Consider the following 11,571-nt stretch of genomic DNA (forward strand, 5'->3'; position numbering starts at 1 on the left):
AGGAGACAGAATCCATGGTTTGTTTGAACTTGGGTTACTAAAAGATATAAGTAATGTGGTTCGTTGGGCTTTAGGCCAGTAGTTTACTTGGGCTTTAGACCTATTTGTTTCGAAAAGTTCAATTTCACGGTTATTGTGCTTATCACATCTTTGATGTATCTGTGCCATATTAATGACTTACAAAATTATTTTCATTCATGAATTTTTATGTATTCTAAGCAAAATTGATACTTGAAACTGACTGTGATATTCGGTGTAGATGAGGCGGTTGTGATCCACCGTTTAGGGAAGTTTCCTACCGATCGTAGTTAGGATTTTCCTTTTGGTTTATCTCGTATCTAGGATAAATAGAAGTTCCTATGTTCAAGGATACTTCGTAGATATCCGACCGAGGTGATAAATCTTCGAGGAGATGTTTCCTCTTTTGAGACTCATGAAGTCCAAGTTTGCTTAAACACTTAAGATCTTTAATTGTCTGAGATCTTTAAGAAGATATCGGGATTAAGTCAATAAGCATGTGGCGCTTCTACCTTCCCAGTTTAAGGCGTAAGGCATCAACCTTGCTTACGTGGACCACCCTTGTTCCTTTGAGAATCCCAAGGCTGATATGACTGTGTTGTGGGCGAAACAGTGCTGGAACCCCTTAGTTGGTCCTGGCCGACCTCCCAGTTCTGGGCGTAGGTGACGGAGCGTTGAAGGTCCAACAATTATGTTGCCTTAAGCCGAGTTGACTCGTTGGACTTCTGGTCTATTCTTAACTTATTGATGTTAGCCAACGTCTGGACATTTTGTGCATCATCACCAGTCTCGCAACTCCTTACTCGAAAGCAGAGAAACTAAGGAGTAGAAGTGACTCTCAAGTTTTGACATTAAATATCTTAAATAAGGTTGAAGATAATAGGTATACCTGGACCAGAGTTGTTTTGTGAAGCTCGATAATTCTCTTGATTTATTGAGCTCTGTGTTCAAGGGGCGATCTTGCCTGAGCTGTTTCGAAGCCTTGTCTCTTGTAACTGTGCTGATGCAATTTTTGTTTGTTGGGGCCGCTTCAGTCTGAGCAGGCCAGGTGGTGGATTCCAAAGGTATAGCCACGTATCGGATTACGCGTGACACATTTTGATTTTGTGCCTGAGGAGATAAACTTCTACTTTCATGCTTAATTTTGTGATGTCACATGTTTGATCTTCTGATCACGCGCTTTCGGCGTTGATCTTTTGGGTAACCGCCATGTTACCTTTGTTGTCATGCGTGGGGTAGGTGGCGTCTTTTAATTGCAGGGGCTAATGAGTCTTGTCGAGTCTCATTAATTCTATTCTCTAACTTGGTCAGTCTTCAGCCGCGATTTGACGCCCAATCATTATGACTTGGTGTGTTACTGAGGTTACTTTTTTCCTTCTTTCTTTAACGTCTTTCTCTCTTTGTGAGGGTCCCTTGATATTCTTCTTCCACTATAAATAACGTCATTTGGCTTTGAATTTTTTCGACAAATTTCTTCAATAACTTTTTTCTTAGTTACTTTTATTAGCTCCTCTTAGTGATAAATTCTGACAAACATCTACATTTATTTAGTGCATCTAGATGATAAATACCGAGATTCGATCCCAATATCTCATGGGCTTAGAGCATCTCCAATGCAACACTCAATCTTAGAAACTTTAAGTGCCACTTAGGATTTTTAGAGTTTTTTCTTAAACACCATCTCCAATGCAACACTCTATTTGGATCTCTATTTCTAGAGTGTCCTCTTGAGATATCTCTAATTGTCCACCTCATCAATATTTGATTTTCAACCATTAGAAATCGAGTCTTCTATATTTTCTAAAATAACTAATTATTTATTTATAAAAATAACTATGACACATAAGTAAATAAGATAAGTTTCGAGTTTTGCATTGGAGACACAAAAAAGTTGAGGATTTTTATTGACGCCACCTAGGAGTGAGAATCTCAATTGGAACTTGACACGTAGAATGAATAGAGATTTTTTTGAATTTTGCATTGGAGATGCTCAAGGGAATGTCCTACCACCGAATAGGTGGTGGACTTATATCATGTATGTTGGCTCAATAGAACAATGGGATTCCAAGAGTTATAGATCGGTTGAAATTTGAGAACCGGCGAAAGCTGAACTGAAAAATCACACCGGTTTGTAGACCTAGCCGACCAACCAGAGGGAAGGGGAAGAAACAGCATAAAGGTATCTCTCTCTCTCTCTCTCTCTCTCTCTCTCTCTCTCTCTCCCATTGTTCTCTTTCAACTGAATGAAACTCCTAACATGCTTAAATAGAAAGAGTGGTTCTTTTAAATGAAAACCCTAACTTACTTCATTTAACTTGGGGGAAATTTGAAGCTTCTTATTCAAATTACTGATAGATTTTGGGTAATTTGAAGTTTGTGTTTTTATTAATTTGTGTAAAGAGAGCTTATTGTAGGATCAAGTTTATATTTTGATGTGTGCAATCAATCTAATTCAATGCTAAGAATTTGGGAGAGACAGTTATACGTTTAGCTCTCTGTAAAGTATTGATCTTGAATGTTGCCTGAAACCCATATAGAATTTTGATAAAAGAAAAACTAAGAATGATTCAGAACTGATTAATTCATGTTCATTTAATTGTTTATAAGTTTATTTATTTAGTGGTTATGTCATGTTTTTAGAGTCTTTCAGTGACAATTTTCACACAGTAAATGTCTGGGTTCTGGCTTCCAGATTGATTTGGATACTCCTTTGTTCACTAATAAGTGGTTTTGGTTGGACTTGGAATTGGCAGAGTAGTGCCATGTTTTCGATGATTAGAGCTATTTATTTGTCTAACTTTTATGCACAGGAGATAGCTAAGTGTCCGAGAACAGTCCTATATGTAAAGAGAAGTCTCATGATTATAAGTATAACATCTAGGGCCTCTCTCGTCATTGGTTTTGAGTTGGACGCGGACGAAATTTATTAGGACATTTTGCGTTATAGAATTTAGATTTGTGTGATTATATGTTAGGAAAGAAGAAGAAGATGAAGGGTTTAGGGTGTGAAGGTTTTCCTATGTGCTTAGAGATCTTTGGAAGGTAGGTTGCAGATTAGGTGCTTAGAAATTTCTCGCCGTATCGAGGGGCAAGTTTGGGGTAAAATGCCATATTGGATATATACCAATAGAATAAGTGTGTCTTACTAAGACGGCGAAACCCCTTGTCAGTAATCCCAGAAGAAGCTTCTGGTTGATTTGTGCTACCTATGAGAAAGGTGGAGACTTTGAATCAACCCTGTTCTGGCATGACTGCTGGTGTTCCTCTAATCCTTTAAAACTTTCTCATGCCAAACTTATATAGCATTGGTAATAAAGAGGGCTTGGTGTCGGAGCACTTGGCAATGTCCAAGATGGCCAACGGCCAACCATAGAATCTTCATCTAAGGCGTAATCTTGGGAGATTGATGACACAATCTCTTTACCAGAGCCGATCAATCCTATCGTGATGTACAATAAGGAGGCCAAATTAGTTTGGAAGGGTGGGGAAGATGAGAGCCTTGCACTAAAAAAAATGCTATCAAAGACTCATCAATTGGCTTAGAGGATCCAGATACCCATATCAAGAATCTGTGGAAAAGGAACTTTCCTGCAGATGCAATTAGTGTTGTCTTTGCAAAATGGAGGATGAGAATGTACCTCACCTCTCCCTTCATTTTAAGATTTCATTTGCTGTGTGGCAGTTCTTCTTAGCAAGTTTTGCATATCCCCTGCGGTGCTCCCCAAAGAACCCATGGGGCATTTCAGCATTGGGATGAACTGCACTTTCCTAAGCAAGGCAGGAAAATGCGGTAGGTAATCCCCCAAGCCGTTATCTGGGGCATTTGGAAGGTGAGGAACAATGCAAGCTTCGAAGGGACAAGAATTAGGACAATAAAATAATTGAAGACGTCCAAACTCTACTTCACCGTTGGAGTAGAGAGGAGTAATTGGTTAAATTTTGTTCATTCCTAGATTTTTCCGTATCTTGGGATGCTTCAATAGATACATTGTAATGTAATTTCTTGAGTTCTTTGGCTGGCAGAAGCCTATTCTGTTCCACCTCAAGCCCAGGGCTTAGGGTTATATATACAAACATACAGTAGATGGAAACAATGTTATGATTTTTTCCAAAAAGAAATTTTGTCTCTCATATCCTTCGAGACAAGGTTCATATCAGCTTTTACTGCATTGACATAAATTTAACTATAAGAATTATTAGTTCGAAGCTCCTACCGAGCTCATGTCGTGGAGAATTTGCATACATAATTCAGTCCCTTCTGAAGATAAAGAAACAGTGAACGTTTAGTATTTGGCACATGAAGGATTCCGTAGGAGTTGATGCCCAATAAAATCATGTTAATTTTAACATAGTTGTGGAATATCTCCAGACAAAGGAGATGAAATATGTGTTGTAATATCATTTTTATTTTAAACAATTGACGTTTTTCAGAATATTAGGCTTGTAAATACAATCTCTTATGAATATTGTTCACAGTTGTATTGAAAAGGAGTTGATAAATAAAAACATTTGTTGGTTTTGATAATACTGTATTTCATCTGAATATACACTATACTGATTTGAAGAAACATATTTCAGAAGAGAACCGGTTATGGTTGCCTCTTTTGACTTGCAGACCTTCATTTTACGCGCTCGGGTACTGAAACTCTACAGACAATCACTCAGGGTTGCTGAACGAGCTCCTCCTCATGCTAGAGGTCAATAACATTTCTCTCTCTCTCGTCATATATGTACATGTAATATGTTCTCAGTATGCCTCCTAGACCATCATAGATTGCATAATTTAATCGAGATTTCCATAATTTGTTCTGTAATCTGTGATGAGATTTACTTGATCTGTCAATGGTTTTTACAGCTGACCTGAAAAATACAATTCGACAAGAGATGGAAAACAACCGGAATTGTAACGACAAGCAGAGAATTCGGTTCTTGATTAGTGAAGGACTAGAAAGATTAAAAGGTTTAGATGAAATGCTTGATATGCAAGGTCATTGATTGTTGTAGACAATGTAGTAGAGCACTGTACCTTATTTCCCATGTTTCGCTTAATCAAATTCAGAATTTTTGTTTATATCAATCGAGTTTTCATCCTTATATCTATGTTCGGAAGTCGAACACAGTAAAACAGTGGTGTTAAGCACACGGTCTTACTGTATTTTCACAGCTGAGAGCGATTACAAGGGGAAATCTCTATTAAGAAAAGAGAAAGGACAATTTCGGTGAGTATTCTCCCTCCCTAAGTGGATATCATGACGGCTTTTGTGCTCATAAACCTCCCAGCCCTGAAAAGGGTTTCCATCCAGCTCTAGTGTGCTAGAGAACAGATTGCAGAAAGAAAGTTTAAAGTTTGTTAAATCTTTTTTCTTGATATATCCTTTTTTCCTAGACTTGAATTACTGAAACAGGAAGTGGAGTTTTGTTTCATATAAATCTTTTGGTTGTTGAATCTGATATGTTATTTACTTGTGAAAGTAGAGTTCGTGCTAATAAAATTATCATCTAGATCGTCTTTTCTTCATTCTTACTCAATAATTTCTCTCATTTCCATTTTGTGTTTGAGTTTACTTTGCCATATAGTTTACGATATCTTGAACAAGGAGACATACCAGTGGTCGAAGATTGTGATGAATATGAAAGGGTTTTTTTCCTCCAAAAGAAAACGAAATGTGGAGTTCTGAAATAAAAGCATTTCCAATTTTCCATAGAATCCAAAATCGTAAGAGGCAGCCCTTTTGAGTTACGGTCCACAGCTAAGCCTTCCTACCATTGGCCAAATTTTATCAGACGCCCGACTCGATTGTATTGGTCTCGACCAAGTTGTCTGTCCCTCCCTCTCTCTAGTCTCAGCTATGGCAGTACAACCCTAGTACCAAAAAGTTCCTATTTCTCTATCTTTCTCTCACCCAATTGGGATTTGGTTCCATTTTTCGCCCAAGCGTTCTCAGAATTCTGTTCCGTTAGGTTAAACACGATTTGATATCTAAATATCACGTCACTCTGATATACTTGCACTACTAAGACATAGTCGATCACTACATATAAGTTGCTAAGTCACATATTTTATTTTGAAAGGGTTAACCAAAATAGCTCGTGCAGGGTCGGCCCTGACTTTTCGGTGGCCCGAAGCGAGGTCTGAAAATGTGGCCCCTTCTATCAAATTGTAAAACGTATAAATGTATTACATGAAAATCGTAAGTACCACAAAATATTTTCATCAAATTTATATAACAAAAATAGTTTTTTTGATAATTACTATCACTGAAATTTTGTTCTTCTTAAATTTTTCGATGCAAAGTCACTAATAATCGTCGAATAATCAAGACTGACAGCCACATACTTCTCAATAGATAATATAGCCAACCCGTTTAACTGTTCTTGCGACATAGTAGATCGAATATAAGACTTAATCAACTTCAACTTAGAAAAACTTCTTTCTGCAGAGGCAACAGCAATTGGTATGGTTAAAATAATTCTATAAGAAACCCATGTGTTCGGGTAACAACCTTTCATATCTTTCAAAAAATCTAGTACTTTAATTGGTCTTTTGATCTCATTCGGTAAAAAATGCTTCAACAGTTTCAGTTCAGAAAATAAATCTAGTTCGTCTATGTCATATGACTCATTATGCTTGAAAAAGGTTTCAAAGCGACCACATGAATCTCTTAAATCACCATCATCTTGGGTAACTTTTTTAACTCAAATAGAAAATAAAATATTTCTTTGTACTTCTGAAACTAAACAACTTACAACGAAAAACAATACACTTTGTTTCTAGAAATTGAATAAGCAGTCTGGCTTGACACTTTGGCTTGAAGAAAGGAAGGGATATTGAGATTTCATGATTTGGATATCTAAAAAACATTTTTGTTTCATAAGTCAAACAAACTGTTAGGGCTCGCCATTCATTTAAAGATCATCAAATTTGGTGGCCCTTTTTACTTAACATTTGTTAAATGGGGCCCTTATAATTTTCTTCGAGAGTTGGACTTCTTATATATTTCTTAAAGAAATTAATGTTTTGGTGGCCCCTAAAAATCGGTGGCCCGAAGCGACGCTTTGTTTGCTTTGGCCCAGGGCCACCCCTGAGCTCGTGAAAACGTAGTACGAACACACATCATATATATATGTATATACATATATTATATGTATATAATATATGTATATATATACATGTATATATATATGTATATAATATATATGTATGTATATATATATGTATATATATATATATATATATATATATATATATATATATGTATATATAGATACACAAAATAGGTCATGGTTTGGAAAAAAACATCTTATTCCAAATTTGGTCTTGAGAGTGGCGCTAAAACACTATGAGGTGGTGCTTTTAGAACTACCAATTCATCAGTAGAAGTGTAGAACAATCAGATTCCAGAGTTATAGGTCGGATCAAATTTCTGAACCGGCGGAAGCTGAACTGAAAAATCACACTGGTTTGTAGAACTAACCGACCAACCAGAGGGAGCGAAGAGACAGCATAAAGGTAACTCTCTCTCTCTTTCACTCATTGGTCTCTGCAACTGAATGAAAACCCTAATAGGTTTTGTATAATTAGGGCTTATTGTAGGATCAAGTTTGTGCTTTTATTAATTTGTATAATTAGGGCTTATTGTAGGATCAAGTTTACATTTTGATTCAGAACTGATTAATTCATGTTCATTTAATTGTTTATAAGTTTGTTTATTTATTTAGTGGTTCTGTCATCTTTTAGAGTCTTTCAGTGACAGTTTTCACACAGTTTTCCCATTTCTATTTCTCCCTATAGTTTACGATATCTTGAACAAAAGCCTTATCATCTTTAGAGTTGTCTGACAAACTCGAGCATCTTTCACAGAGTAGTGCTTTTCGAATAGATAGCAGACTTAATTTTGTTGACAGTAAATCACCGAAACAACTAATTCTCTGTGAAAAACGCTAAAATTCATCACTTGAGCACCATTCCAACATCAGCAACTTTCATATGCATTTTCTATTTTCTTACCCTTTATTTTGTTACATGCATCGATATAATTCTTTGTCGTTGCCTATACATCATTTTCCTAACCTACTCATGATTAATAAGTCTAATTCATTCCACTCGAATTTTCGACCATCATCACCACTTCTCCAGCTTCTTATTATGTTTATTAGGTGATTTCACTAAAAGAGTACACCATTTGACTAGACTATGATCATATATTGCAATCTCAAAGTAGAAAGGTTGTTTTTCTTGACAATTGCAAGTTTCCTTTCGTTGATTTCATAGGAATTGATGCTCAATGAGATCGTGTTGATTTAAAATGTAGTTGTGGATTTCCTCTCTTATACTACTCTCTATCGTCATTAGCTGAAATCAGAGGGTTTCAGACGAAGAGGACCGTTTACGACTTTCAGTCCAAAATTACGTACCCTTGTTGAGGACCCTTCGTCTCAAACGAAGGGGTCTCAGTTATCCATAGATAGTAGAGAAAGAGAGGCGTGACGAGGAGAGATATGAGAAAAATATGGTGGTGGTGGTGGTGTAAGATGGTGATGAATATGGAAGTGATGTTTCCCCAAAAGAAAAAGAAATGTGGAATTTTAAAATGAAAGCACTTCCATTCCCATAGAATCCAAAAAATTATGAGGCATCCCTTTTGAGTTACGGTGCTCACAGGAAGCTAAACCTTCCTACCATTGGCCAAATTTTATCAAACGGCCCGACTCGATTGGATTGCCCTCGACAAGTTTAAGCTGTTAGAACTTAGAAGTCTCTCCCTCTCTCTCTCTCTCTCTCTAGTCTCAGCTATGGCAGTACAACCCTAGTACCAAAAAATTTCTATTTCTTTCACTCAAGCGGGATTTGGTTCCATTTTTCGCCCAAGCGTTGCTACAATTCTGCTCCATTAGGTTAGATACGAGATCTTTTCTTTTTTCAATGAACCTAATAAGTTGTGGTTTTGATGGAATTGTTACATTCGGAATTAGTAGTGATTTCATAATTAGGGCAATATACATGCAGTAAAATCGAACTTAGGATGGATTTAAGTTGTTGTTGTTCATACATTATAGTGTGATTTTCCTGATAAGATATTGCCCTACAGTCTAACTTTTGATGCCAGTTAGGTTTTACTGGTATCATAGCTCTTGTTTGTTTTCTCCTACTTGTGCAGATTTGCTTCATCTGATTTTATATGTATTATTAGAAACAACTGGGAGTTTAAGTAACAAAATCATATCTAAACATGATCTGTTTATATGGGTGAATCGTCGTAGATTTTGAATTTGTCAAAAAAGTTTGATACATCATGATTTAACTAATCGGATATCCGTCGTTAAACATAAATGGCAAAGGGTTTGTGATTTAGTGAAATTTCTTCCCAATTTTCGCAAAATTAACATACAGACCATAAAATCATGAGTCCGACAAACATCAACTCGATCGGTCTACTTTGGGGATTATGTCTAGATTCTTAACTAGGTTATTCGTAGATCTAAAGGGTTCTTGGGCAAGGCTGGGGATTGAAGTTCTTAGACAACAGCTTAATTTTTTCTACTTTGTCTGGTCAATAGTTTTTGACTTGTGATTGCTAATGACTTGATTATTTGGTCTTAAAATTGATTAATTGTTGAATTCTGATCAATGTGAGTAGTAGGAGATGGAGGCGGAAGTGATAGAATCAAATATATTGTTGCCTCAGCATCTTAGTTTCAAGAAGGTGCAGACATCAGAGAAATACCCGAAAGGGCAAGCAAGAGGAAGGCATTGGAAACATCTAAAGCAAATCCTTCAAGTTGAAAATTATCAATCTTATTCTCCAAATGAACCAAACTGTAAGTTAGTTCAAGATTTTATTTCTAGACAATATGTATATTATATCATTAGTGCATAGTTTTATTAGACAAAAATGAGATATAAGTGCTTCTAATCAAGGAGGGAAATTTCGGTTCCTGTGAAAATTTTAGTGGACATGGAAATATTTCGTTCATTTCGACCAAAATTTTGAAATTTATTTCCTCGACAAGGCATTTGTTAACAGAAACTTAGGTAGGCATTGAAATACAAATATTTCAGTCACTTTGACCGAAATATTTCAAAATTTATTTCCTTGCTCCTAAGATGATTTCTTACTTGAGCGTGTTTTTCCAACAACTCTTGCACCTTGACAGACATAATACATGCTTTGGTTCCGCATCAGGATATCAGCCTCCGAAATACTTTCTCGCATATGTTTTGAATGAGAATATTAGCCAATTTTGCTAGTATATCGGACTCTGGTAGTTCTACTTTAATCAGAGCCAGATTTGTGAATAATTTTGTTGAATAGAACACTTTATTTCCGCAGTAGACAATCCATATACATTTAACATTAGCAAATTACTGATATAAGTACTAAGTTGGCAAAGCTTTTAACTGCTTCATGGTTATCCCACTCCTCAGATGTTAACATCGAGACACCGCCCTCGATGTATCCATCGAAGAAGTTTTGTGATATTACAGGGTCTGAGGTATGATTACTTAAACTCCGCAATTTACTTCTCGATACTATTTGTTTTTATAATGATTCATTCAATAGTACTGCTTAGTGCTTAGTATTTGTTTCCTTGTCTTTTTATCGTTAAAAAGAAAAAAAAATCAATTTCTAATTTATTTATACTCAAGTTCTTCCTCAAGATCATAAATACTGATTGCACGAATATACATCATCATTGTGCAACTTCAGTTGAACACGGCATTTAAATATCATTGTGTTCGGACTGTGGGTTTTATTTTGTGAGAATGATAAGATATTCTTCAATGCATTATGATATGGCTTCAAGAATGCTAACCCTCAAGCCACATTTACCACTATAAAGGCACATGCATCAACATATATTTGTGTTTAAGTAAAACCGAACAAGATCCTTATTTTCTTTTTCTGAGTTTGATGTTCCCCAGTTCACTAAGTTTGGGCTATTCGTTTAATCCCCCGGGCCAACCATCTCCGGATAATTATTCTGTCGAAAATGTTGTGGTTTGTGCTGGCGGGACTAGTATTAAGATTTGTATCTGGTTAATGACTCAGTAATATCTATTATTTAAAGAGCCATGAAATAAGTCACCATGAAATTCTGCGAAAGTTCTTATGATTGGTACTCAAGTTTATATGTATATATGTTCATGACATTTGCTTGTTTTGCTGCAGGCACCTTACATAGACCCAAGGACTAATCTTCGTTATGCAAATACGGACGTCTTCAAGCGTATAAGAATGCTTCCAAACGAGTACGTTCAGAGGTATCTGGCTCTCAGAAATGCTGCCGTAGTGCTGAAGTAACTTCAATGGTTTATCGACCAAGTTATGGTACCTATTTTGTTAAGTGATGTAAAAAAACAAGTCACCGTTATATGATTTGCAACAAAAAAGGATTCTTGGTTCTCTTCTTGGGGAGGTTCATTATCAAAAGAAACTATTACTAGATTGTTCAAAAAAATTAAACTATTACATAGACCCAAGGACAAATCTGCATTATGCAAAAACGGACGTCTGCAAGCGTATAAGAATGCTCCCAAATGAGTATGTTCAG

At 36.2% G+C, this 11,571-nt stretch overlaps 2 protein-coding genes across 7 annotated transcripts; both read left to right on the plus strand.

Moving 5' to 3' along the window:
• The first annotated feature begins 1,482 nt into the window (after positions 1-1,482).
• On the plus strand, positions 1,483-5,112 carry LOC147544954 (LYR family of Fe/S cluster biogenesis protein). The gene is made up of 4 exons (XM_086632752.1): positions 1,483-1,622; positions 2,014-2,197; positions 4,597-4,715; positions 4,874-5,112. Exons 3-4 carry the CDS (start codon positions 4,610-4,612, stop codon positions 5,011-5,013), a joined length of 246 nt encoding a protein of 81 aa, XP_086488878.1. The 5' UTR covers positions 1,483-1,622; positions 2,014-2,197; positions 4,597-4,609; the 3' UTR covers positions 5,014-5,112.
• A 2,187-nt stretch (positions 5,113-7,299) lies between these two features.
• Positions 7,300-11,507, plus strand: LOC147544955 (chromatin-remodeling complex subunit). Of its 6 annotated transcripts, none has more exons than XM_086632748.1 (4): positions 7,300-7,528; positions 9,654-9,837; positions 10,445-10,512; positions 11,190-11,507. In XM_086632748.1, the coding sequence occupies exons 2-4, from the start codon at positions 9,663-9,665 to the stop codon at positions 11,319-11,321; spliced, it is 375 nt and encodes a 124-aa protein (XP_086488874.1). In that variant the 5' UTR covers positions 7,300-7,528; positions 9,654-9,662; the 3' UTR covers positions 11,322-11,507. The 6 variants fall into 6 exon arrangements, with proteins under 6 accessions (XP_086488874.1, XP_086488877.1, XP_086488873.1 ...); XM_086632751.1 differs by having other exon boundaries at positions 7,302-7,528; positions 9,660-9,837; positions 11,190-11,483; XM_086632747.1 differs by having other exon boundaries at positions 7,391-7,528; positions 9,657-9,837; positions 11,190-11,483.
• The last annotated feature ends 64 nt before the right edge of the window (positions 11,508-11,571 follow it).

The sequence above is a fragment of the Eschscholzia californica genome, unplaced genomic scaffold (assembly GCF_041429995.1).
Source record: "Eschscholzia californica isolate CP2 unplaced genomic scaffold, dmEscCali1.0.p SCAF_4, whole genome shotgun sequence".
NCBI classification, from domain to species: Eukaryota; Viridiplantae; Streptophyta; class Magnoliopsida; order Ranunculales; family Papaveraceae; genus Eschscholzia; species Eschscholzia californica.

Bases quoted from the DNA above. Each gene is read 5' to 3' on its own strand.
- LOC147544955 (XM_086632748.1), top strand. From the start codon at position 9,663: ATGGAGGCGGAAGTGATAGAATCAAATATATTGTTGCCTCAGCATCTT. The intron at 9,838-10,444 runs GTAAGTTAGTTC...CCCACTCCTCAG, and splicing joins TTCTCCAAATGAACCAAACT to ATGTTAACATCGAGACACCG. The intron at 10,513-11,189 runs GTATGATTACTT...GTTTTGCTGCAG, and splicing joins GTGATATTACAGGGTCTGAG to GCACCTTACATAGACCCAAG.
- LOC147544954 (XM_086632752.1), top strand. From the start codon at position 4,610: ATGGTTGCCTCTTTTGACTTGCAGACCTTCATTTTACGCGCTCGGGTA. The intron at 4,716-4,873 runs GTCAATAACATT...TGGTTTTTACAG, and splicing joins AGCTCCTCCTCATGCTAGAG to CTGACCTGAAAAATACAATT.